A 27729-nucleotide genomic window follows, 5' to 3' on the forward strand; every position below is an offset into this window, starting at 1 on the left:
AGTCATTTGTCTATGTTCTCTCTTTTCATATGATTCCTTTTTTTTTGTTTTTCAAAACAGCTTTCCTCGGAGTCAAATGTGAGATAACAGTAGTTAGCCATGATGCTTTTTTCTCCCAGTAAGTAGCAATGCTATTCTTCAGTGTAACTGATCTTAATTATAAATCTCAATTTTTTTTTGAGGGTGAAAAAAATGGTAAAATTTAGTTTGTGTATACTGAATGGAAATCTGAGAATGTTTACTCAGATGAGAGTTAGATTTGGAATTAGTACGGAAAATACATTTTTACTGATGTGTGCTTCTGTTTTCAATTTTATTCAGCTATCTCAAGCTGCTTCAGATCATCTAGCATGAATTATTATTTATTGTTGCTGATATTATTGCAAGATATTTATATGTACTTTCTACTATAATGTAATTCTTAAGTTTTTACCTTGATCACTACCTTATCTCCCCCATCAGGACTCTTACAAGTTATAGTTCAAAACTAAAGATGCAGGTCACTTCAGAGGTCCACATTTTTTCTCTTTCTGTTCAAAACCCTGGAGGTGTGACTACCATAAGAATTTTGAACACTTTGTAAGATGTCTCTTATGCACCTATGTTGCTATTATTAGCATTTGAGTTTTCTTCTCATCTTTAGCAGAGATTGGTTTAAAAAAACGAAACAAATCCACCTATGTCCTGGATTCTAGAAGTCTCTTCCTTAACACAAAACCTATGATTTTCTTTTTTTTGCTTTTATAATATTTTAAATCATGGTGTAAGGGTGCCATGTTGTCCCTATGAGGGTACATATTTCCAGTAATTCTTTTGATGTAATTCTGTAGTATGTCATCCCGAACACATCAGAAGCAATACTACATCATAGGATTAGAGGAACATGTAGAAGCTAAAGTCTTATTAAAATACCCAGGGTTACCAAAAGCCTTGTTTACAGCACATTTTTCTTTCCAGAAGAAGCTTGGACATCTTTATATGCTATCTAGTAATACAACATACATGTAAATTTTTTTGCCTTTATTCACATGACCAACATCTATCTTTATAAAAACAGAACTACTAACATTTTTTTCCCACTAGATTAATAAGAAACTGCAGTTTATTTTGATAAAGAACAGAAACACAAAAACATGCACAAATTTTAGTTCTGTTATTCTGCAGCTGTTACTCCAATCTGTGCTCTTGAGCAGCAGTTAAGATTCAGTTTGATCACTGGCTTTGAGTTTTGAAAAGGTCTGTACAGACCCTCTAGTGGTGCCTTCCCACATCTGTGATTTTTCTCCTGTCACAAAGCTGCATGACTGGTATACTTTGCTAGGGAGAATAAAAAGCTGTTAGTAGCCAGAACTGCTGGATTTTATTTTAGTAACCAATACATATGTGCATTCTAAAAAAATAGATAGTACATCCAAAAGTTGAAATAAAAGATACTTTGTTCTGTCTAATGTTTGGTATTATTGCTGTCATGTTTGATGGTTTTAGTTATATGTAATTGCTATATTGTTATTAAAAATAGAAGTTCAAATCGACTACACAAAGGTAGTTTTTGTCCTTGAGGCTCTGTATGGAAGACACCACCTCTGTAGAGTATCCTTTACTAAGCAAATGCCTATTTCCATGCATTTATAACACCATCACCACCTTGGCTAAAAAAGCTTTTTGAGTTAATTCAAGTTGGCTTGCAAGTACATCTCTATTTGTTCAAGAAGGCAGATAACAAAATGCTTATGGATCATCATTGCTTGGCCAAAGACTGCTAAATTATTCACATGGATATTTATAAATAGTTTAGTATCCATAGATACTCATATTTAGTGGATGTAATGTAGGTCTTAAGTTTTAAGAGGGGAGATGTAGATAAGATGTGAGGGAATTTTTTCACTCTGAGGGCAGTGAGGCGCTGGCACAGCTGCCCAGAGGAGCTGTGGATGCCCCATCACTGGAGGTGTTTGAGGCCAGGCTGGACGGGGCCCTGTGCAGCCTGAGCTGGTGCCTGATGTAGTGGATGGCAGCCCTGCCCATGGTAGGGGGTTGGAGCAGGATGATCTTTGAGGTCCCTTCTAGCCCAAGCCTTTCTATGATCCTATGTCATACTTAATTTTTTAAAAATAAAATATCAAGATTTTCTTCTCTGAATTGCTTCCTTGATTTGCTTTTCTGCTACATGATGAAAGATTTCATATTCCAGACAGCAAGGCAAACTTTATATTATTAATTTACATTGCAACACAAGGAAACGTGCAAAGGAAAAAAGGAGAAACCTGCATCAATGATATGTACACGCTTGTCAAGAGACTATTTAAGGCCAAGGGTTGCATTTCATCACTGGAGTCAGCGCAGCAATTCCTCTACAACTAAAACAGGACCGTGGGGATTTTGCATTGCTGTTGCTGTTTTTTAATTGCTAGAAAGAAAAAGTACCCCGCAAGCACCCGCAGGAGCTTCCACCAGAGCACGTTTCCACGTTATAAACACGCGCTGTGAGAACAGCCCGCTCCCTGCCCTCGGGCCACCAGCGCCTGCCTCGCCTCACGTGTGCCGGGCAGCCGGCCACCGGCCGCGCGGTGCAGAGCTGCCGTGCTGCTCGGGGAACGTTAGCAGCTCTTTTATACGTATATCTTATGCGTGACGCAGCGTACCGCCCTCAGCGCTTTTCTTCGCACAGTAACTTCACTGAAATAGAATTATCTGTGCTTAGGAACGGTCTCACGGTTCTCAGCCTATAGAAGGCCAACGGAGGGCACAATAACGCGGAGCAGCTTAGGGCCGAGCCTCCCCCGGACCACAGGAAACCCACCGCGGGGACGAGCAACGCCGGCCGCCGCAGCTCTGCCGCCCACACGGCGCTCCCGCCCCTCCGAACACCGCCATCCCCGTTCCCACAACCCCGCGCGGCGCTGCCCGGCCGGGCCCTCGCCCGCCACTCGTTGCTAAGCAGGCCCGGACGCGGTCACCGCACCTTCGTGCTCTCCCGGAGGCGGCCGGTGGCGTAGGTGGGACGTGCCGCCCCGCCATGGAGGGCGATAAGGTGAGGGATCGAGCTGCGGGAGTCGGGAGAGCCCTTATTAGGGCCCCGCGGGATCGCGGCGCGGTTCCTCCGCCCGGTTCTGCCCCGGCCGCCCCAGCTCCGCGTGCCGGAGGTGCCGCGCCGCGCCGCGCCGCTCGCCGAGGTCCCCTCGCCCGGCCGGGTGTCGCTGCTGCCGGCCGCGTTCCTTGTATCTGCTCGCCCTGGGGCTCCCTGCGCCGCTCCTTCGGCTCCCGGTTCTGTTGGCGCAGCGATGTCAGTCAAATAGTGGTAGAGAGAAAGCCCTTATTCTTGTAATGGAATAAACCTCATTCCGTGTTATCCGCTGGAGGAATGGCCCTCTCAAGTGGGCAAATCGTGTTGGAAATGAGAGGATGGCAGTGAGGTGGCTGCTGTCTGGAGCACATCATGTCAGTGGGAAAGCAGCTGGGGAGCCACTGGAGCCAGAGGGAAAAAAGAGATCTGCCCTCCAGTATCTAAAGAGGTTATGTGGAAAAGGATGGAGCCAAAGTCTTTACTGAAATGATCAGTGAGAGAACACAACAGCCCTAAATACCAGTGAGGGAAATTATGACATGGGATAAGGCAAACATTTTCACATTTTTCATTCTCAAACCCTGAACTTGGTTCCCCATACCTTCTCCAACCTCAGAGGTACTAAAAAGTAAATCTCTGACCCGAACTTAGAAGGTAGAAGCTGGGGGTTGAACCCAATAACGTTGATACACTGATTACTTCTCAAAGGCATGTGGCCCAGCTGTGTTTACCCACTTGGTCTGTAATACTATTGAATGGCTGTCATTGAAAAAACAAAGAATTTTGAGCTTCCTGAAAGGGTTCTGTCTGTCATCATAGGCATTGGCCGTGAGGTTTTATGGGAACAGCTGGTTAATCCAGTAGAAGTCCGCGCTTCTGCCACTTCCAAGTCTAGTCAAATCAGAAGAACCTGATAAGAAAGGACCTTAACACATATACATTGACTAAATCAAATTAATGTTTACATAACAAAATTTGGCATTACTTATCTATCTCTTGATCTTTGCGTTTGGAAAGCTATTTATTTTTAAGTGATTTACTTCTCACTGAAATTGATTACTGTCTTGCTATCTTTTCTGTTCTAGAGAAGAACCAAAGAAGATACTTGGAAATCAGAAGAACTTAGGAAACATCTTCGGGTAATTTCATTTCTATTAGTTTTTTTATTAACTTATCTTGTACAGGTGGCATCTACTGACAGTCTAAACAGAGAGGTATGACTGCTTGTTCTACTTGGAACTCTGTGTTCTGGGATCTTTACCTTCACAAGGTTTTTCTGCTGTGCTTTAAAACTGCTCTGGTGAATACGAACTGTACAGATTGTTAATGCATAGCTATTATCTTTCTTTCCACAATGGGCTATCTGGAACCTGTCTAGTCCAGCTATGTCCAGTGTCTGGCACATTCAACCATTTCTAGTTATGCAAGTCATATAATATTACTGCTCAGATTTCATAATTAAGTAAATGGAAATGATACCACTGGTATGGGAATCCCATTATACAATGGGGTCTGATTTGCCAACCACCCAAATCCAAGTTACAGTTCTGTTTAATACATACATACTCAGTTTCCTACATCTACATTTTGTATTGTAATTGCTGCTGTTATCTGTTACATTAGTCATGTGTTTTTAAGCTGGTTAATTACTTTATCCATTGGCCAAATACACATTCATGCTGTGATCAGTAACACTATTCACATTCATCACTATTTTGTTAAAAGCTGTTTTCCAATGCTCGTCTTTCTTTCTGTCTTGTGCAGATACTCATTACTTCATCGATAATCAGTAGATACTCTACTTGTTTGTTACCTAACTTTCTGCCAATTGCATTTCAAAGCTTCCCATTAGTTCAGTGCCAGTGCTGCAGTAAGTACTTTGTGCTTTCTAGATACTCGGTAATATTTCCTCTACTTCCAAGTAAGGTAAAGCTAACAAATTTGGCTTGAAATGTTTTGGTCCCACCAGAAATAGAGTGATTGGGCTCTCATTACTGTGAAACAGATGGATAAAGTTCAATTCACTTTTCTCATTGACTGTAATCAAATAAAGTTCTATTTCTTTTGCATTAGATAAATAGCCAAAATCTTGGATGTAGCTAAAGCAGTGGGAGTTTTGGAACATGCTTCAGAAATGTTCAAATATAACCTCTTATGACGTTGAAAAGATACAGGGATAGTAACGTCCTCATAGAATCTATGCCAAAAAATTCTCTTTTACAACTTTTTATGTTGTGTTCTGCTTTCTGTTCAAATAAAACCTAGTCTTTTATTCTGATGGCAGTTGCAGGATGTCCAGTCATCCATCGTTGCTCTTTGTTTCTGTTATGTATTTTACAAGGTGGCACAGTTTCTCTACATGAGCAAAACCATGTAAGACACTCGGATAATTTTTTTGTCTGACTGTAAACAGAATAATGCACAGTTCTACTGTATTTTTTTTACCAAAATATTTTCCCATACGTTGGAAGTGCATCTTATAAATCTCACATGTTCTTTCTAACAGACTTTTTTTTGTCTTTTTTTTTGGTACATCAGGCATCACAGTTAGAGAGTCAAAATGAAGACAGAAAGCACAGAGAAAAGAAACTGCAGAAAGAGAAGGTTGGTCATGATGTAGGCATTCATAAAGATGAACGCAAAGACAGAGGGAAGAGCAAGGAAAGAACAAGAGAGAGACTGAGATCTGTTGAAAGAGACAGGGATAAAATGAGAGAAAGGGGAAAAGAGCACCGCAGAGATCAAGACAGAGAGAGACATCAAGATAAGCTTAAAGAGTCGAGTTTAGAGAAGGAAAGATACAGTGTACCGAAAGATAAAGACAGGGAGAGCAATAGAGAACGTGATAAAATGCATAAAAGACATGAGATAAAGCAACCAGATATGCATAATGATCTGAAATCATTTGAAGGAAGAGATAAAGGACATCACAGAAGAAGAGAAAAAAGCAGGCATCGTTTGGGTGAGTTGCTTTGTGTTGCTCTTTTACTTTGAAATATTTGTTTTCTAGGTAGAAAATCAGAGAGCATGAAGACAAGCAGGTTTGAGTACCTTATGAGATATGTATCTTTGAAGAATCCTGTGGCATATATTTTATTTTTTAATTTTGATGCTGTTTTCCTTTTCTTTGAAAAGATAATTAATTTCACTGTTTTTGTTAGTTGACTAGAATGGTAAGCACCTTCCTGCCTATACATTCTCTGCTGCTTGATGCATTTAAATCCCAAATAGTCATTAGTAGCATGTGTAGTTACTCTTACCATTATGAAAAAAACAGAAGGGTTCATCAGGAAAGTAGAAAGCTTTGTACAGAGAATTTCAACTGAGTTTTGTTTGAGAAAGTTAGTGTGTTTTAGAAAGTCACTGTCAATGAAATCATGTTTTCTACATGCACTTTTCTACAGTTAATTATGTACAAAGGGTGAGTATAAAATGTGCATTTTTTTTTTTTACATATTTTTTAGAAGAGGAAAAAACAAGAGGTGAAGAGCGAGAAAGGAGACATACAGGGAAGAAGGTAAGGGAAAGGAATGCAGTGTTTTGTGATGGAGTAAGATAAGATGGTAAAATAAGAAAGAAACTGGACCAGACCACGCTCCCCAAGAAATTCAAGAGCTGCATGTAAAGCAAGGTTCTCACAACTGTACAAAATATAGAAAGAAATATGACTGAGCCATTCTATTTTAAGGAGATACTTCATTCCTTTAAAAAAAGAAGGAATTTTGGGGTTGTAAATATAGCATTATTTTTGTACAGCTTCGTTAGATTTTCTCATCTGCTATTTATGCTTTGTTGCAAAGATATTGGTAGGTATACACCTTATTTTATGATAGATAACCTAGTAATTAAATAACTAAATTTGTATGTGAAGAATATGTAATCAGAAGAGACTATAGTGTAAACTATGCAGTGCCCCTGAAGAAATACAGGAATCTGCAGTGTTGTGATAATTCAAAACTTGCTTCTACTTCATTGCTTTTGAAAAAAATTGGCCAGGAGATCCATAATGGCAATATGGAGATAGATAATTAGCAAATCTGTCTGTTTTTATCCATTTAAACAATGTATTTGTAAGATAAAACAATCTTGTAGAGCTTTCTAGCTCTTCAGTGTTCTTTTTCTTATTTTGCAGGATAATAATATGAAAACCAGCATTGATGCATTTTTAGCAGACAGATTTGGAGGAGGTGAACATGGGCACAAATTACAGAAAGATGAAGAATTGAATAAAGAAGAAAAGAGGAGATACAGGGAAAAAATAGAGCATTCCATCAGGCCAGGAAAAGACAGACTTTCAAAAGAGAGAAGTCATAAATCTTACAAAAAAGAAGAGGAAGAAAGACATAAGTCAAAGAGATGTGTGGAGGAATATCCCCATGGAGACAGAGGACGACCAGCAGAAGATAGGAAGAGAGTAAAAAGTGGGGAAAATGAAAGAAAGAAGCTTGATCTTAGGGTTAGTGTTTTTGTTTTTACACTTAAAAGCATTACCTTATCACTTGTTCTTGTTGTTTATATATAATTACTGATAAGGTGAGCAATCAAAATAGCAGGATTGTATGTCAACATTTTCTGAAATTTGAGGCTAAGTTGGTAGATTAAAATACTGTATCTGCATTGAAGTGTTTGAACCCAGAGCTGATTCTACCCATGAAATTCAAATAGAGAACTTATGTGTATGTCAGATTATTTTTTTAAAATAAAATTCTTGATTACTGTGACATTCAAAAGTCAAGAGCAGGCTGGAGATGCATTAAGATGTAGTGACTTATTCAAATAGCTGTTGCTGAATATGCTCAGCTATGCTCATGATTCCGTTTCAGAGTCACATTCCTTTTTCTGATGTTTGTGGATATATAAAAAGGAAATTTGTCTTGAATGACCTATTGAGTACATTTCCTGAGTTTGGCATACCTTCATAATATAGACTAGAAGAGTCAAGTCAAATACTGGGAAACCATTGGTAACTGGTGTAGTAACTTTAAAGTAGTCTTTAAATAAGTTAATACTTAGAGGTTGTGCTAAATAAAGGAGAAGGCTCAAGGTCCCTTTTCCTTTACTCTCCCAAGTATTTAATATGTTCAGGAGAAACTCATATCATGTGTATAACATATATTTTGGTTTCTTCCTTTAACATAGTTGTAAAGAGGAGAGTATTCTGAAAATAGTTAATACACAGAACTTCTTACAAGCAGTGACCAATGTCCAATGTGTTGTTGCAATTAATTTATTATAAACCTGTTTTACTGTTAAATATCACTACTACTACTAAAATAGGCATATATACATATTTCCTTCTAGTGTTTCTGACACTTGAATATTATGATTTCTTTTACAGAAGAGTGAACACAAAACAGAGGAGGAGAATCAAGGAGAAGAAATGAGCCATGAGCATGTAAGGTAAATTCAGAGATTTAAAATGAGTGTGTACTATATGGCATCTACTCAGATGCAGTCACCACTAAAACATTAAGCATGAAATCTTGATCTCATAGTATCAAGTGTTTTGTCTCCAGTATGATTTATTTAAAAATGTGCGTATTTATATTCTGTTTGTTCTTTTTTCTGCACCACGGTAGTGGGAGGAATTTTGCTGTCCTTGCAAACTACAGATATATTAATCTAGGCACTTAGCTCAGCAGACAAAAATGCTGTTGTTTTACCACCTTAAATTCACTATGTACTTGTGTGGACAAAGGTAAGGCTTATGACAAACCCTGTTTTTATTGTTGCTTTTTCATCTTTGTTAGTCCGGCCGCCAGTATATATGAGCACTTTCTTCCATATTAAGACCAACTCAGAACAGTCTCAAAGTCTGATACTCAGTTTCTGAAATAATCAAAGAAATTGTTAAGGAGCTGATGTGGTTCTCCATTTTCTCCCTGATTTTATATCTTATTGTCCTCACAAAGAAACCCTCAGAATGAAACACCAGCTTTGAATATCAGACCATGATTTACATAGATTAGCACATGTTACACCAGTACTATCTTGATGTCCACTTGTCTGCAGGTGTTAATAAAATGAATATGTATGGGCTTCAAATTTTTTTCCTCTTCAATTATTCTTTTGCATTGTTGGAATTACTGACATTACGTGTGGATGAGTTTATTTTGCAGTTCTTGGCTGTCTGATCTCTTTGTGGTTTCATTCTTACTTTTTTATCAAAAACATCTATAAAATTGTTTATAGAAATATTCCTGTTTGTATTGGAAAGTTTCAGGGTTTTTTTTTAATTTGCAGGAAAAACTGATTTTTTTCTTACAAACAAGAAAAACCAACCGTGCTTTCTTCTGAGTTAACTGTTAAAACTGACATTTTGTTTTTCAGTAGGACTGGAAAAGATAAAGGAAAAATCAGTGAAAAAGAGAAAAGAGATGCAAGTCAAGAGGTAAAAATACTTGATTTTGGATCTTAAAATGTTGTGTTTTTCTTTGGATTCATAACAATTACAGTATGTTTTTCAATACAGTGCCATTTTACCATTCTGAGGTAATATTTATGTATATTCATTTATCTTCAGATACCTATTGAACTCTCTTTTCGGATGTAGTATTAGAAAGTGGATTTATGCTGTATAAATTTGCCAAGCATTAAAGGTAGCCATATATTAATCTTTTATCAGTATCTACTACACATGAAGAAGTAATTCTCAGTAGGTGGGAGGACTTCAGGCATATGTAAGGTAAATAATCTACAGTTACCTATAGTTTCTCTGAACAGCTGACACAGGCGAATAAGAAGTAGTGTAAGCCAAACAAAATGCAGCCAGCAGTGCAACATGTTACTTATAACAGTTGCCACAAGAAAGAAGTATTTTTATAAATGGGCAGGGTGTTCATTCATTCATTTATTTGTTTTTTAATGGACAGGTGCACCTGTAGTATGCAGGCTCCATAATCTTGGGTTTATTTGGAACCATCTGTGCAGATACAGCATAATTTTATCATGAAAAGCTTTAAAATATTTTATGATCTTTTGAGCTGTTTGTAACCATCCTCCAAAACCCACATTCTTATTTGCTGTTCGTTTTTGGTTTGTTTTTTTTTTATGGTTAGAGTTCTGATGAGAGAAAATGTGGTAGCACTGATTGAAGACATGCTTTTTTGTGTTCTCATGTTGTGGGCAGCCATTTATCTTTCATACAAACTCAGATGTTTTAACTTCGATTACAATCTGTTTTCATGCTATGAATACATCTGTTTCTTAGACAGTTCTAAGACCTCTGTTACCTGTTATTCTTATGTTCTAGTTTCCTATACATTCCTGTTATTCTTTCTTTAGGACTAAAGTTTAGCTTAAATACTTTTTTAGGTTTTCTTCTCCTAATGAGTTTATAGGAGGCATCTTTGTTCTTTCTCTGACCTTCCTTTGATGATCCTTACAATGCAAACTCTTATTCCTCCCATCATCTGAGCATCTGTCTCTCTGTTTCAGTTTGCATTCATTTGTCTTGAATATGGGTGGCCAGAGCTGAACTCAGTACAGAATGCAAATTGTCCTCAGTGCCCAGCATAGTACTGTCTGGGACGTAAATACTGAGGTGTTCCTGAAAGAAGCTTTCCAACATTTTTTTAATATGCACAGTTCTTTTCACTGTGGTGGAGAGTCATGCTGGATCAACTGATTCATTCAAACTATTCTTTTCCTCCATTGTTTCCAACAGCTGAGGTTGCAGGTTGTAGCTGGCATTGCACTGATCGTTTAGGCCTGGATTTAGCTCACCTTTAGGTATGAGTTGTTTGTGGTGAGGATATAAAATTCCCTGAATTGCCTCTGTAATTTGTGGGGAAAAATAAGTAGTTTAATTATTCTAGGTTTGGTCTTCTGCATTAATTTCTCTGTCTTCATTGGCAATAGAAGGCAAACTAGGAGGAGGCAGTCAAGCCAAATTCCACGGGGAAATTTTGACCAGTTTTGTCCAAGTTGTTCCAGATGGACAGCCTAACTAATATAATCTATTATTGATCCCAAGATTGGCCTGGGAAATGACTGAAAGTGGCAGCCAGAAATACAAGTGCTTAAGTTCTAGTTCTGCCAGTTTGATGGCTGAAAAACAAGGTGTCCATATGAGCTGTAATGCTTTGGAGATACCTCTTTGAAAAACAGGTAGACACCAATCCGTGCTGTAGTTGCAGCTGATAGAAATGGGATTGTAGGCATTGAGTTAGACAAACTGCTGACCTGAATTTCATGAGTTTGCAATCCCTGGTCCTGTTGCAGAGTCAGGAAGCTCTTGAACAGTCCTGAAAGGATCGAGTGTGTGACTGACTGAAGATTGAATGGATTGATGTGTGTTGGTTAAGTTTTTGGTTTGATTTTTTTATTACGCTGGGGTAATTATCATGTTAGTTATTTTAAACAAGTTCAGTAAATTAAAGGCAGCTTCTCTGAAGGTTTTTCAGGGATACTATAAATCTTACTGTGTGTAAGTATAGTAGAGAATTGAATGTTAACAAGGTTTTGTATATGTACGACTTATTTTCTCATTGCATGCATGTATCTCTTCTGGTTCCAACATCTGCTTTATTTCATCAACAAATAGAGTCCTGCAGTATGATTTAGGTATGGAGATACCTTAATGTAATCCCCTAAAAATAGAACAGTTTTATTTTGTTCTTAGAAAATGTGATTTTGGTGATTCTGTGTAACAGTGTCAATTACTGCTTTTGTTTAGGAAGTCAAAGGTACACACATCTATAATTCAGACCCAGAGCTGGGTAACTTTTCAGCAGATTATGAAGATGATTTTGAAGTAAGTAAAAACATAAAATTGTCCCTTATTTTGAAATAATTCTGAAGTGTCAAAATATTGGTTAACTTTATTTACAGAAATGAGCTTTACTTCTATATTTTGGTGACCTTAACATGGCTATCTAAATATGGAACTAGAATGTTATGTTGAAACTCTCTACTTTGTATTTACTTAGATACCTTTGGTGATTGGGAACCAGCTTTCTCTTTTGCTGAAGTCTTCATAAGATGCCTGTTCTGTCTGGCTGGCTTTCAATTATTTAAATAGGATTCTGTGAAAAATGCTGTACTTATTAAATAATGGCAGCATATTACCAATTTAATGAGGAAAAAATGCCCTCATTATTTTTTAATGCAAAAATACATTGGAAAAAGTATTGACATATAGCAGTCCTTTCACTTATTTGTTTGACTGGACTCTCTTATTTTTAGTTCCCTTTATTTAGTTTAAAGATAAAATACTATACTAAAAGAGCTTTTATTGCTAGCTAAACCAAGAGCGTTGTCATCTTTGTTCAGCTAAAGTAGAATTCATCTCCACTGAGGCTAGGTCTGATGCCCACTGAGGTATCCACTGTAGTAGCCCTTTGCATTCAGTGGAGATAAGCAAGCACTTCTAAAGCTTCTTCCTATCTTTTGTTAAGTGATTTTGTGAGCATGAGATGAATTATCTTAGCTGTGTTTAAAAGAATTCTTATTATGTGCTTAAGGGTGGACTTGAAAACAGATTATATGGACCTTAGGAAAATTTGAGGGTGCCATTGAAGGTGTTGAATCTAACTAGCAAATAAACAACTTTGTATGGGTATGAAGCATTTACAGTACTGAACACCACCATGTTCTTTAAGGAATACATAATTTGCCTAAACAAATAGTCCCTACTTTAGGATATTAAAAAAAAATAAAAGGAAAAAGAATCTTATTTGAGGCACTGAAGAATGACACTAGGGGACTTTCTTCCCTTGGTTGAAATACCAACAATATCAGCATTTTTATATGAAGTAGTTTTTATATGAAGTAGTAGCTATGTTTAAGTTCCATTCAGTCAGAGGATTTGTAGCCAATGGATGAGAATTTTGTTTTTATTAGGAATTCATTTCCTAATTTGTTAAGATGATCTTGAAGAATACATCTGTAATCCATGCTTATTAGTTATTGAAAGCACTGTTACTTCTAAAGGATTATGAAGATGATTTTGATGATTATGATGAAGACAAAAGTGAAGAAGAAGATACAGAAGACAAACTAAGAGAGATTCATTTTTCCAAGCCATCAGAAATTGAAGAAATTCAAAGAGCAATTAATGCAGAAAATGATAGAATCTGTACTTCACTGCCACTGAAAATCAGAAAGGAAAAACAGGAACCAGTCATGGGTATGTGAGTAGGGACCAGTCTTTTTATATTAAGTGCGTGAGTAACCCGAACAGCTTCTGAGTAAACAGGCCATTGCTTCCTGAAGTCTGCCAAGAGGCAGAAATCTGGTCTTTTACATGAGTCACTTGTGGTAAGTGCTGAAACTCCTCATATTGCTAAAGAATGATTCTGAGGCATTACTAATCATTGAAAATGTGAAGTATAAAAATGTACAGACTAACATTTAATATGTCTTATTTTGGGAAAGGGAAGGATGAGGAGGTCTGGATTTTGAAATGTGTTAGAACAGTTTGAGTCTTAGGTGACATTCATTGGCCTTCTTTTATCAAGATTGCAGTCACTGCTCTGATAGGGAAGGAGTGAGAAAAGCATTTACTGCTTACATGTGTAGTTTTGTATCACTTTTAAGGTGCAGTCTTACACTTAGTTGATCTGATATCTCTGAGTCCCAGATCTTTTTATTTAGCAAGCTACACCTGTGCTTCCCCTTTACACTCTCTACTTTTGTGAAAAAGAATCTTGGACAAGTTTTTACTGTAGTTATTACAGAGTATGGCAAAACTAAGGTGGTCATAGGAGAAGAGCAGTGTGTTTCTTTGAGCCTTTATGGTATCAGTGGATTCTCAGTCAGGTTTTCGTCACAAATCAGAAACACTGCCTTGCAGGATGGATTTCTTCTTGTAGTAGATTAACACAATTCTTATTATGTTTCTACTAATATGGAGCTGATAACAGAAATCTATTGAAGCTCCAGATCTAATGAAGAGTATGGAATTCTTATATGTAATGTTTATAGAGAGATTACAAATTCTGAATTACAGTACTTACTGCATTCTTGTAAATTACACTTTTTTTTTTATTATAAAGTTCCAAAGTTTTGTTTTGGTTAAAATGTTATTAATCATTCTAGTAAAAAATTTAGAAGTTTCAAACCCCTTTCACACTGCCTCGTAGTAAGTGCACTCTTCCTCTGAGGAAGTGAAGCATTATGAGTTCTGTCTGGAACTTAAATATTTAGCTCATCTGGCTTTCACCTAACCAGGGAAGAAAGTAAAAGTTGAGATGATATCAAATACTGAACTTAATACAGAATTTAATTGTTGCTTAAAAAAAAAAAAAAAAATGCAACAGTATTCAGTGTTTACGTTATTCATTCAGTGGTATCAATTATGCTTCTGTTAATGAGTCTTCTGGTAGCTGTAGAGGTGAATTCTTCAGAGATGTAGCATGCACCTGGTGTGTTGTGTGTGAATTTAGTATGACTTAAAATTGGTTGTAGGTTGTTTTAGGTGTATACAGGGTAAAAGCGAACCAGCTAATGAGAGAAGAAAGGAAGAGGCACTTTCTGCATCAGTCTTCTAAAGTGAAAATAACAGTGTTCACTTGTATTGATTGACTGGTAATGGGCCATAATAAGGGGAAAAGGCTGGCCAATTACTGAAGTTAAAAGGCTTATTATACCAACGTGCTTATTATACCAGCGTGCTAGAGGTTATGTAATATGCCATCTAGTAACTTTTTATAGCTTTGTGGTAACAAATCCGTCATTTTTTATACTTTCGTATGGGAATGCTGAGTCACAGCCTGAACCTCTGATTGATCACCTGAGGTGAGCACTGAGTCAGCCATGGGAGCACAGGTGAAGGCAATTCAGCTGTGCTGCTGGAAGGGCTGGAGCCTGGCTGCACCTCTCCTAGGGCCATTTAAGGGCTGACTGCCAGCGGGAAAGGATCCCTTCTGGAGATCCCTCCTCTGGAGTTCTGCAGCGAGCCCAGGATGCTGGTTAGCTTTCTATCTGTTCTCTTTTTGTCATTATAACCTGCTTAGCCAAACTCTTTTGTTTATTTCATAATTATAACATCTTTATATTCGTTGATTATGCAACTTTTTTCTTTATGTTTTAGTGCTGTATGAATTGTGAATTATAAGACTTACAGCGTTTTTTAATATTACAGAAACACAATACCCTCCTGCCAGAAACTCTTTTCGTGGAATATTCATGGATTTTGAAACAGCACATCAAAGACAAAGTAGCCAGAGTATGGCTAATAAGCAGAAGTAAGCGTGTTTTAAAGAATCCACATCAGCTGTCAACATGCAAGGTGTCTTTTTTTCATTATATTTGAAATATCTGAAGTTTAGAAGCCTGTGAGGTTTAGAGTCAAATATTATTTTGTAGCCTAAAAGTAATTAGTTCTTAAGCAGGCTTTGTTATATGTCATTTGACAGCGGAAAGTTACCTTTGTATCAGTTTGTGTAGCATTTTATTACTCAATGAGTTGCCAGCATTGTCATTTCTCTGTGTAATTCTTCAGTCACTTAATTAGATACGGACTTACAGTGCAAAAGAGCAAGGCTTTGGGGCTCTGCTGGACTGTAATTCTTGCCATGTTCAAGGTGCTGTAAGGTACGTACTGTTTCCAAAACAGTATATTCCATTTTCAGAATAACACAAGTTGGTGTAAAAACATGTTATTACTGACTTTAAAATGGTCTAGATCTGAGACTTCTGGACTACTCTATGCTAAAGAAACCATAGCAATGGTTATTTCTTGTGGAACTTGCCAGTAGTTCCAGGATTTACCTGAAGCACTGTGTATCTCTCTTATTTGCTATTAAATAAACTGCAATAGTAGTACGTAAATCTAAGAATCAGTTTTATTGTTAGTACTGGATTCTGTTGCTTTGTAGCTGCTCATCAGTGGCTAGTGTTCACAGAAGAAAAATGTAATTGTCTAGGCTAACTCAAGCTGCTTAAATTTGTATGTCCAAATTTCATGTGAGTTCTTTGGCTAGGCATTCTCAATGTACAGTGGAGAGAGATTAGGAAATTCAGGTAGGCTCTGTCTGAAGAATCACCTGAATTATTTGTCACTCTCTCCTGATTATGGAGGGAATGTGAGCAAGCAGTTCAGATAAATAACTTCAGACAGCTGAAGTCCAGTAAAGTGAATCCACCCATCATTGCATTCATGTGAGTGTATAGAGCACCGCTTTGTAGAACCTACATGAATAGCTATGCCTATAACTGTCTTTACATGCTTAACGTGTATATAGCCTCTGAAGATAACTAGCATTTTCTTGGAAGCACAAAAGGTTTCTAAATTTTAATACTGTGATAATAAGTTACTACCAATAAGTAGACTGACAGCATCCCATATACAAGCTGCACAGCTTTGGACTTGTGTATGTAACCACGAGGCTAGTTTATTTAATGTAAGAATTTTCTGAATGTGGCATTTAAGATTTCTAATGAGGAAGCTATTTGCATGAGTTTGAATTATATCTCAGCAATCTGTTCCTGCAGTGGTTCTGAAGAGGTGATGTTTTAGGAAGCGGAATTAAAAACAATGTGGATAAGAAAATGCAATAAATATAATTTAGCAGCAAAAGGGAAATGTGAAAATTCCCCATATACATTTAAAAAAAAATCCAACAGAAAATACTGGAAGAGCCATTCCATCTTATGTTACTCTAGTCTTTTTCTTTTTTAAAGACTATCTTACTGAGAAGAAATAACAACTAAAATATATATCTGGAACACTGCTGAAGTGTGGAATTGGCCCCTAACAGCATGAGTTGAATTTATACTAAGTAAATTAAAGAAATCTGATAGTGGAAAAGGAAAAAGGCAACAAAAATGTTCCTATTACCAAGCAACCTGTACTGTAGCTTGAATGTGTACTTAAAGCAGTAAACTTTTGGAATGTAAATGTCTTAATAATTTTATGACATCAGAATGGAAAGATTATTGTGTCCATTGTGACAAAGATTTTTTTTTTTTTTTTTTTTTTTTCATCAGCCACGTAGCTACATGAGTGAAGCCGTAGGGTTTCAGACAGAGAAATGGATTTTTAAATAGTGCTAACGCAGTAAATCAAGTTACTTTTCTTGTGGAATGCAGTGTACTTGGTCTTAGCTAATTTTGTGTTTCTCTTTTGAAATGTATTCTACAGAAAACGGAGTACAGAGCTTCTCCCACTAATTGATCTGGACTTCTCAGTTAGTTTTTCTTTATTGGATTTGCCTCCTGTAAATGAGTATGACATGTATATCAGGAACTATGGTAAAATGAACACTAAGCAGGTAAGTAACAAATGTAATATTTCCATCCTGAGAATGTCTTTTCTTGTTTTGGAGTGTAGTTCCCCTTGCAAAATGAAGATATTAAAGCTAATGACATAGCTCATTAATAAATTGTTACTTTTCATTTCTAGTCTTTTATTACTATAAAGCAATAATATTAAAGCTTTTGGGCCAAATAGGCCATTTCCTTTCTGCGCTAGAAGGGATCTTCCTTCCCTGTTTTATAAAGGACTTTCTGTATGTTTTTGGCTCCCTGTCCCAAGTGTTCTGGGTTTGGTCTACACGCATAATATGAAGCGTTTTGTATTTTTTCAGTAGGTCAAATGGTCTTGGGCAAAATGTGTTTAAATGTGTATGGCTGTGCTGTTGGTTTTGATGTGCTTAGATCTGAATTCAGGAACTGAAGAGAGAGCACTTCAACTTAAACATGAATATTTCTATGTGCTGTGTTGTCCTTCTTAGCTGTGTTACTCATCTCACTTTGTCTTTATACTTTAGGCCTATGTTCAGTGTAATGAGGACAATCTTGACAGAGACATTCAGACTGAGGAAGTTGAGACATTGGAGAAATGGACACAGCATCCAGGAGAAAGCGCCCTTGTATCTGGAGGTGAATAATGTTTAATGTTAGTCAATTATAGGTATCTGCACGTAATCTTACTGTACTGAATCTTCCTAATGTCAGAACTTGTAATGTGCTGACAGAAACCTGCTGTAGGCACTGAGTTCCTTGATGGAGAGAGTGGAGAATATGTGGCAGAAATAGTTTCTTCCTCCTGGATTGTTTGTAGTGGATATGACTCCCCAGTAGAGCATGTTGTTCAGTACTATAGTTGCTTCTGAAAAGAAGTAGATTCCTGCCTTTCTCCTTGTGTTTAAAACACTGTTGTACTTGTTTTAATTGATTTCCTTTTAAGTCAAGCTTCACGTTTCTTTTCTGTTGTTTTGTTGGGTTGTTTTTATTTTCCTAGGTCCCATAAATGGCCAGGAGATGTCAGCAAACGGAGCTCAATCGCCCAAAATTGATTCACTAAGATTAGCAAATTTCCTTCGATCAGCAGGCCAGGTATACGTACATACTTAATATCCTTTATGAGTCGTGTGCACAAAGATACAGTGTGGCAGGTCACTCACAGTACTTGTTCTGTCTAATCTAAATAATTTACCTAAATAGTACTTCCTATCAGTGAGGCTAATCTCTCTGTAAAGGCATGGAACCAGATCTGTGCTAAGATATATTTGCAAAAGTATAAAGTAAACGTGAGAGTTAGTAAAGATTTATTAAATTAATCTGCTTTTTGAAGCTACAGTAGGAAAACTGAAAGATGACCCTTTTACTTCTATAAATGTAATTATGTTTGGAAGGTGATTGCTGTTTTGCTAGAGGAAGATCAAGCTGCAGCACAACCCAGATGGAAACAAAGATCTCAACAAACCAGTCTGTCTATTAGTGATAGCTGTTTCCAGTTAAATACTAACCAACCATTCCTCCATGGTAAGGGAACTTTATTCTACACTTCTTAGTATACAGTTTGAACTCTTCCTTTTGCAAAATATCATGCTTTTTATCATAACTGAGGTACAAACAGCACAGGATATACCAGGATATATACCAGGATATAGATGATGTAATGCTAACTTAATTGTTCTAATCTTGCTGTAAGTCAGTACAGAGTGGTTTCACACAGGTTACATCCTAGCTGCTGCAGAACCAGAAGTATAGCCACTGATCAGCATGATGTCCTGTTGTATCTTCTTGCACTGTTGGTGAAAGGCCATCTCACAGGGTGTCATTTCATGTAGGCTCTTTAGACTAGAAAGTAGGGTCAAAGTAATAAGGCAAAGTCACTGAACGGGGAAAAAATACAGCCTGATATATTTGAAGTGCGCTGTGTCTTCCCCACATGAACTGTAAAAGTTCAAATGAAAAGAGAAAAGAAGAATAAAAATCCAGAATTGTGAAGAAGACCTATTATAAACCCAAAATGTAGGTATCCTAATGTGAGCATGTGAGATGAACAAGAATTCTGTGCTGTTTCCTATTTGAGACTCAGCTTAATTTTCAGTGTACATACTGACATCAGATCAGACTCTTTCACTGGCTTACTTACACCCAGAATAATCATACTGTTAATTTCCTAAATCTATTCCTTTTTTGCTTTCTATTCCTTTCTCTTGGATTCCTTCTCTGACCCCACCTCTCTTCTTGAATAGCATTAAAAGCAATCCACTCTTAATATTCTTCATAATTGTGTTAGCTTATTTAGCTGTTGTTATGGCAGCTAAGTATGATTTTGTATCTCCAGTGATTTTTTTTTTTTTCTTTTCTTTCTTGATTTTTTTTTTCCAATGTTTTAGACCGGAAGATATCCTGCCTATATGTCTCTCAAGTTCAGAGGCAGGCACTGCTTTCTGTTCACGGATTACCTGAAAAAGCAGGTGTTGCTTTACTGAACAGAAAGAGCATCATATGTGTTTGGAACATTTGGCAGCTCTCCAGTCCTCAGAAAGTTTTAATATGTGACTCTGAGGTATGTTTTAATGTTTTATAGTTGAATAGATAACACTATTATATATATTCTGTGTTGTTGGTTTTTGGGGGTTTTTTGACTGGCTGCAAGATACAGCAGCGTCTTTAAAAAAATAAATAAATAAATAAAAAATCCACTTTTGAGCCTAGTGAGCAAACAGTATTCTACTTAATACCAGAATTTAGTGGTGATCTTTGTTTTGCTGTTGCTTTTGTAATGTTGGCTGCATTTAACGGTTTAAATGTGAACAGAAGTAAAACGGGGATCAGATGTTGTCAGGACATCTTGTATCATAGAGAGGAGTAACAGTTGAATTACTTCCTTTGGCTTTGTGGCAGGGCCTGCAGGTTACACAACTGTCTTGACAAGTGAGGGCTTACTAGAAGTTTTGTGTCCTACTTTTAACTAAATTGTCCTCCTGCAGCACACACCTGTAATCTGTCTTTTCTGGATGCCCAAGAGGAACGTATTTCAGACTTACAAATCACTGATCTTTTCCATTGTATCAATGATGTATATTTTTCCTACTGAACAGGTCTTATGTTGCTGCTTTAGTCCCAGTAAAACAACGTTAGTTTTTGCTGGAACAGTGGATGGTTCATTGTTGGTGTGGGATCTTCGAGAAGACACAAGAATGCATCCTCACATCACATTCAGTGAAACTGATTGGACGTTTAGGGTTCCAACATTTTCCACTGGTTGGTATAAATGTACTCTCATTAGTCAGTTTGTGGACAGTGAAGCAATTCCACTACAAATAAATACTACAAATGACCAAACCTAATTTGTTCACAAGCATATCAAATTGCAGCACCATGTTGAAGTACACATGAATTGGTTGTTGATAGACTTTTGATTTCTCTTAGTAGAATGAAGACATTTGGACTTGTGTTGCACGGTGGGCTGGTAGTCAAACACATGGTGAACTGTTTATGTAGGGATAGCTACTGTCAATTAAATAATACTTTGGAAAAGCCATTTTCTTTCAACTTTCAATTTTGTCTTTCCTATTTTGTAAGCAGTGATTTATGTTTTCCTCTGTAGCTTATGCAGGTTGAAATTAATATAGTTCTCTTTGTGGTGGCTCTGAAATGGAAGATGTTAATTAAATGTGTGATAAAGCAACATAAATGCTGCAACAGTAATAAGCAACATAAATGCTGCAACAGTAATTTGGAAAATTAGAAGTGAAAAATAATGATGAAACACTGGTTTATCTAACAGTGTTTTGCTAATTTAGAAATCCGTTTGCAGTATTGTATTTTTACTTTCTAAAAGTAACTTTTGACTTTTTAAAAGCAACTCAGTACAGAGTTCATTATTTGGGCATATCTTTGTCATCATTTTCTACTATAAGCTAAAAAGTGGTTAGTTTTGTTGTTTTTGTTGAAAGTAGTGTAATGTTTACTTTGAATTATTCTTATTTACAGATGGTATTCTAAATTCAGTCAACCACACCTCTCCTATACTAGCAGTGGAACCTGTCTCAACTCTATATGCTCAACAGAATTATGGTCTCACAAGTTTCTTTCATCATGAGGGTAGGTAAAGTGCTCTGCATAGAATCAGTATGTCTGAGTCTTTAGGTGTCTAGTAAAATAAATATGTCCTAGCCACATTCTAGGGTTTTTTAAATTGCCTTCTGCCTTCTAAGTTCTTTTTAGTATCAGTTACATAAAACATTCTCATTTATTTTCTGTTCTGACTTGTGTTCATTCAGCACAGTTTCACATCAGATGAGAGTGCTTGCTTGTAATAATGTCCATTTTCAAGACAATATCTTGTTCTTCCACAACAATTGTTATCACTCAAAAACTGCCTTATGGAAGTTTTAATCCTTCTGTAATGTCCAGAAATTCCAGTTCGTATCATTAAAGCAACATGTTCTTATCTGACAGCTCTTAAAATGTGTGACACTAATGGGTGCTTCTTCCTGCACCTTTCGCCTAAAGGACCAGCCTTCATAAAGGGGCTTTTATCCTTATGTTCCCAAATTCTCAGGCAGTGTGATAAAGGAGACATTGTTAATTCCATTGCAAGAATACAAAAGTTTCAGAGAATGCATTAATCCAGGAAATGTTTAAAATCCTTTGATGTCGTTTAGGATGAAGGTGATTGCATGGATATGAATTGTTGTTGTTCTTCCGTAGAAATGTCAGGCCCTCCGTTTCAGATAGCTTCAATGGATGAAAATGGAATCCTTAACACGTGGGTGAGTAATATGTATATTGAAAAGGTAGAATATAGCATCAGAATAATAATAAAAAAAAGCAATGCAAATTTTGCATTTCTGATGAGAATTTCATCTCTGCAAAATACAGCATTGCTGGCCTTTCTGTTGGAGTTCTCCTCAAAATGTTTGACCTGACTCCCTAATGCTAGGCAAAGCTATTAACAGGAACATCACTGAACATGCAGTCAGTAGTTCTGCTTCATTGGAGCACGTTCAGTTATTTCTAACAGTTGAACAATGGACCTTGCCTGTTACTTGTGCACTTTATTTTGTTTGAATCGCAGTGGTTTAGAGAGTGTGCTGAATGTATGGGAGAAGTCATGTTTGTAATTTATATGAAATAAATGTTGAAGAGGCAAAATATAGAAATCTCTGGATAAGATTATCCTGCTGTTTTTTTTGATTCCCTGTTAAACCAACGTGGTGCCAGCTACCATCCTAGGTAAGTATAGGAAAAGATTTCCCATTTTCTGCCTTCCTCTAGGGAGTTCCTGGTGGGCATGTGAAACTATTTTTAGCATTGCAAACACTGACAGGGAGTAGAGAGTCTACCTGTAGTCGTCGTAAGGTTAGACTTTAAAGGAATGTTTAGATAGGTATGTCATACATTATTACAATCATTAAAGAACTTTAAGGTCTGGTAAGTATTTGTTTTTTAATGTTGAATATTGACTTTACAGGTAGTTGTAGAATTACAGAAAGTGGATTTAGCTGGTTCACAAACTGATTTAGGTAAGTACTATATAAAGCTTTTGAGAATGTGAAGTTACTGAGGAGGGAGAGTGGTCTGTGGTGACAGCAAATAATGTAGGAGAAAGCAATGTTGTTGACAAAAAGATGGATTCTGAATAGGGCATACCTTTGCTATTTTGGGATGAATGGTAGGCATCAGGAGCCCCAGCTTCACTGCTGTCTGAATCTCTTCTGCTAATTCTGTGCTGCTGGTCGCCACCGCAGACGAGCACATTTCTTGTAACGACAGAGTATTTGTGTGTCCTCATCAACTTGTCTTGAAGAAATAGGAGATTTTGTGCTATTCTTCGTCTGTCGTCAGTGTCAACTCAATTTGTATACTGCTATTGTTACCTGTGTCTCCATTTCAAAAATGACGGTGAAAGTTCTCGGTGAGGTATTTGATTCAGTGTGAGAAAGGAGATTCTGTGAAAGGAAAAGGGAAAGTCCTCACTGAGTTACCAAACAAAGAAAAATATTTTGTTCTTGGAAAAAATGTGGATTTGCATATTTACCTGTCTGAAAATGGCTGTGATTAAAATTCTGGTCTGGTTTTGAGCACACGTAAGCAGGTAAGCATTGCTAACTAGAATTGTTGATCAGTTTTGCTTTATAATTTCCTGTGCCTTATGTGGCTGTGTTAACTGGTAACGCTGGGTATTTCTGTCTGAAGAAGAGTGCATTTTAAAGCTATGGTGGAGGGCTGAACACAACTTTAATTCTGCTGCTATTCGTTTTCTTTTCATTTGCAAGAACTTCTGGAGTTTGAAGAATTTTGGTCAGCAGTAACAAGTAACACGGGATAACTTCTTGTAACCATTCTTACTGTCTCGTTACTGTAATTAGTTGTGAGGGATCAAGGCAAAGGTTGAACTCTTCAGATTTTAATTCGGAAACCAATTGTTGTAAATGACGTAAAGTTCTTGCATATTAACATATTAGAAACTACACCTACAATAAACAGTTTTATTATGAAAGCATTTATTTGATAGCTTTGGTTTTACTTGGAGTGCGTGAATCGGTTTGAATAATTCATTTCTATAATTTTAGGCTTAATTCCTGGAGGGAAAGTGAAGTTAGTACATAGCTCTGCCATGGAATTGAATAAGAGGTAACAAAATAGGGGCATTTGGATTTTACATATGCATCTCATAAAGCTAATTTTCCCTACACTTCATTGATTTACTGTTACATAAGGGGTATTTAACCATATTTACATTATTTTTTTATGGTTTTTTTGATGCCTAGATTTCCTAGAGCTATTCATGCACTTTTGGATTAAGAGTTTCTGTAGTATACATGCATAGCTTTAGGGGAGAACTTCTACTATATTCTTCTCATCTTTGACCTGTCTGTTTTTCCTAGTCTTTTCCCAAAGGATGTGTGCCTGAGAATGCCTCAAACACTGACAGTTAAATTTCTGCCATCTGATCCAAATCATTTCATTGTTGGAACAAACGTTGTGAGTAATATGCTGACATTCACTTCGCTGTCATTTTTGGTTTTGGGTGTGAACCCATTTAATTGGATTTTTATCACGAGACTGTGGATAAAATTTGTAATTTGAGAATACTATCAAAATATGGTTACTTTTGCCAACTATTAATAACCTTTAAAGTTAGCTGTTTTGTGAAGTGAATACATAAATGTCAACTTTTGAATTACTAACATTATCTTGTAATACTGATAATGCAAATAATTTTTGCTTTGTTTTGTTTCTGTAGGGCCTGGTAGGCCGTGGTACAAGACATGATGTAAAAGTTCTTCCAAAGCTATTCAGACCCCAGGAGAGTGGGATAAGATCAATAAGCATCAATGCAATTGATTTCTTCCCTTTTGGAAAGTCACTCTTTTTGGTATGAAAACATTTTTACTTAATGCAAGTTTATTTTTAATTACGTATCAAGGGAAATTTTCCAGTGTGACAAATCTAACTAGATGTGTTAACTGATTTATTTAGCTAATTCCAGCTGCAAAGAAGGGTGGCAAACAAATATTGTCCTGATGTCCTAACTTTGCTTATGTATAGTGTGGAGGATGTGAGGCTCACAAATACAAGTGTCAGTCTCATGGATACCTTTGGCTTTGTACCTTATTCTGATGTTACTGAAATTCAGCGTTACTAGCAGGACTTTTGCAGTGATGGTGCTTAAGCTGTTTTTCACTCTTATTTGTGTGTATTTCAGTAAGGTAATCATTTTGGAAATAAGATACCTGTGAAAGAAATGTCTGTGGGCATTCCTTGCCATATTTTCCACTTCATGGTCTTGCAGCTGGCCTGCTGACAACCCCTTTCTCTTGGGGTATGCCTGGCAGCAATAGCATCCTGCATGTAATCAGGTGTCTTCAAACCTGGCTCTGCAGTTCCTATTGCCACACAGTATTTTACTCATCTCCCTTGTGATAGTTTATTCAGTGTAAATTGACTCTAGCTCCATATCTACTTTCTATCTACTCATCCCTGCATATACTTGTACTTGATCCTCTCTTAAATAATGCATATTGCTAAATATGCTATGATTTACATGACTTCCTTGGGATTACTTGAGGTATAAAATGTATTTGGCCACAGTGTACCATTGTATCTTGTGTCACTGTGTGCAGTTCTCAGAGCTTTTGTGTACCTGTGTGGAAGTTTTTTCCTTTTTCACAAGTGTATGTATTTGAAGTGATACTGATCTAGAGTTTGTATTTGAAGAATCCTTATGACTGCGAGTACAATTTGTAGAGTCATCTTTAAAAGTAGTTGTCATTTGAAAATCCTAAGAGTCTTCCTAAAGTGAAGGTGAAGACCACAGGATAACAAAATGTCTGGAACCAGTGAGAAACAGTCTGTTTTCCTGAAAACTGTTCCTGGTTTTACAGTTTACCTGTGTCACTAAGTAGCCTTCTGAATTGATCTCAAGGCTCAGGCCTCAACCTGGGTCAGACTGCTGTCACGTTGTGCTGATCATAGCAGTGAAATTGATAGTTTGAGAACTTTTAAATGGGAAATTGGAGCTTCCTGCCAAGATCAGTGGATTTGATTACTCTGTTATACTCAGTGCAGACTTGCTGCTTTTGAACTCAAGGTCTCATTAAAAGTTAAAATCTGGATAGTCTATACAGTGAAATATGAATAGGTGTGTGCCACCCAATTCAGATAGCTAATTTTATTTATATGCCTGGAATTGAAGTGATTTTTAACCTGCTTGTTTCATTCTTTTTGACAATGGTATAGGTTGGCTGTTCAGATGGAAGCATTAGGTTACACCAAATGACATCAGAGTATCCCCTCATGCAGTGGAATGACAGCACAAATGGGCAGCCAGTTATTGCCCTGCAGTGGGCTTTAACAAGACCTGCTGTGTTTTTTGTCCTCGATGCATCGTCTAATATTTACATCTGGGATCTTCTGGAAAGTGATTTGTTTCCTGTGGCAAAGCAAACTATTCCGTCAGAGAAGTAAGTACATTACAGTACTATACTTTTATCAAAATACTCATATTCTTATGATCTACATTTTGTTTAGAGTTTGGGTGGAGATTTCTTAAAATTAAATATTTATTACGCTTTGCTTTTCTAATTGTATTTTTAAACTTGTGAAATTTAGAGAAACTACATCTAGTGTAATTTTAGTCTGTACTCATGTACATATTATTTTATACAGTCTGACAAAGAAGTAGTGTTAGTATCAATGAAAATCAGAAATAATGTTATCACTGGCATGGCTGTTTTTCTTTATGTGGAAAAGTTGCTGTTTACATGTGGAGGAAAGTGTTACCTCCACTGAAATCAGTGGACTGCTTGAGGACAAAGATAACTTTCTGAATCAGGATCAGCCCCAGAAATGCACGAGATTTATTGGAGGATATTTTAGATTCCTGTATACATTAAGTTATTCAACATAGATATTGAGCTAATTGACACAAACAATGTTATTTTTGGCTAGCGTACTTTCACCAAGACTAAAACCAGGGCAGTCTCACAGTGCTGATCCTGTAGTGAGTTACACTCGCAGCATACGTAGGTATTCTATAGATTGATCCATAATCAGTTCAATTTAGCCTTTCTGAATTACAGTCTTGAGGATTCTCTTTCTTCCCTGCTGGGGAGAATCTCTCTTCCTTAGACTTAAGTTATTTTGGTGAATGTCTTTCTAACTAAAAGTATTCCTTATTGGTTTTCCAGCTATAGATAACAAAGTGCTGCTAATTTGGGAAGTAAATGTATTTTTTTAACTAGTTTTACTCTGTAAGTAATATTAATATTATCGTAGTACAGTATCATTAATATTATAATATACCAGGAATCATTTAGATAAAGATAAGTAACTTGCAAAAACACTTTGTCTCAATTAATCAGAGCACCCTCCTCTTCCTCCTTTTGATTTCAGTGTTATAACTATGGCTCTACTTGGAGAACCAGAAAAAACAAATGGATTGTTAGGAATTGTGCTGGCCAACAACTCTGGAGAGATAGACATTCACTATATAAAGAAGAAGTGGGCATTACCTCAGCCAGAGGAATCTGAAAAACTCAATTTGATTCTGTTGCGCTCTTGTTAGAAGCAGAAAACAGTTTGGTGCAAAATATTTATCATTTTTGATGGCATTTAAAAGATTTGTAGCATAATTTTGTATATTACTTGCATATATTTTAAATAAAATCTGTGTATTACTTCAGTTGAAAATATGTATTTTGTCCTAAAAGTGACAGAATCAAATTTTGCTTATTGTACTAAAAAAAGATGATCTGTATTTTTGTGTTGAAAGAATTTTAGATTTGTATATTTTCCAAAAATTCTTCAAATATATTCCTACTCCACTACTGTTTTTCATTATTCCATTCAGAAGTAAATGGTTGCCGTCCTTTGTCTAGCAAACATAAAATTTTGCCTCTGTGTGAGCAACCTGAATACGTTGCAGCTTTATCTCTGGTCTTTTACACACTAATGCTTGGTAAAGCTTTTTT

General features: G+C 36.7%; 1 protein-coding gene across 3 annotated transcripts; it reads left to right on the plus strand.

The window, feature by feature from the left end:
- The first annotated feature begins 2872 nt into the window (after nt 1-2872).
- On the plus strand, nt 2873-27581 carry DYNC2I1 (dynein 2 intermediate chain 1). 3 transcript variants are annotated; one of them, XM_052694326.1, is made up of 24 exons: nt 2873-3031; nt 4150-4203; nt 5603-6026; nt 6529-6581; nt 7197-7520; nt 8403-8464; nt 9395-9455; nt 11742-11819; nt 12998-13193; nt 15150-15252; nt 17151-17280; nt 17779-17890; nt 18252-18346; nt 18646-18775; nt 19639-19811; nt 20347-20509; nt 21242-21352; nt 21962-22023; nt 22725-22776; nt 23827-23887; nt 24142-24238; nt 24501-24632; nt 25997-26220; nt 27152-27581. In XM_052694326.1, exons 1-24 carry the CDS (start codon nt 3017-3019, stop codon nt 27321-27323), a joined length of 3084 nt encoding a protein of 1027 aa, XP_052550286.1. In that variant the 5' UTR covers nt 2873-3016; the 3' UTR covers nt 27324-27581. The 3 variants fall into 3 exon arrangements, with proteins under 3 accessions (XP_052550286.1, XP_052550287.1, XP_052550288.1); XM_052694327.1 differs by having other exon boundaries at nt 9398-9455; XM_052694328.1 differs by lacking the exon at nt 2873-3031 and having other exon boundaries at nt 4157-4203; nt 5976-6026.
- The last annotated feature ends 148 nt before the right edge of the window (nt 27582-27729 follow it).

Source organism: Tympanuchus pallidicinctus, unplaced genomic scaffold (assembly GCF_026119805.1).
Source record: "Tympanuchus pallidicinctus isolate F22 unplaced genomic scaffold, pur_lepc_1.0 scaffold3, whole genome shotgun sequence".
In the NCBI taxonomy this organism is placed as follows: Eukaryota; Metazoa; Chordata; class Aves; order Galliformes; family Phasianidae; genus Tympanuchus; species Tympanuchus pallidicinctus.

Bases quoted from the DNA above. Each gene is read 5' to 3' on its own strand.
- DYNC2I1 (XM_052694326.1), top strand. The intron at 11,820-12,997 runs GTAAGTAAAAAC...TTACTTCTAAAG, and splicing joins ATTATGAAGATGATTTTGAA to GATTATGAAGATGATTTTGA. The intron at 17,281-17,778 runs GTAAGTAACAAA...TTTATACTTTAG, and splicing joins GTAAAATGAACACTAAGCAG to GCCTATGTTCAGTGTAATGA.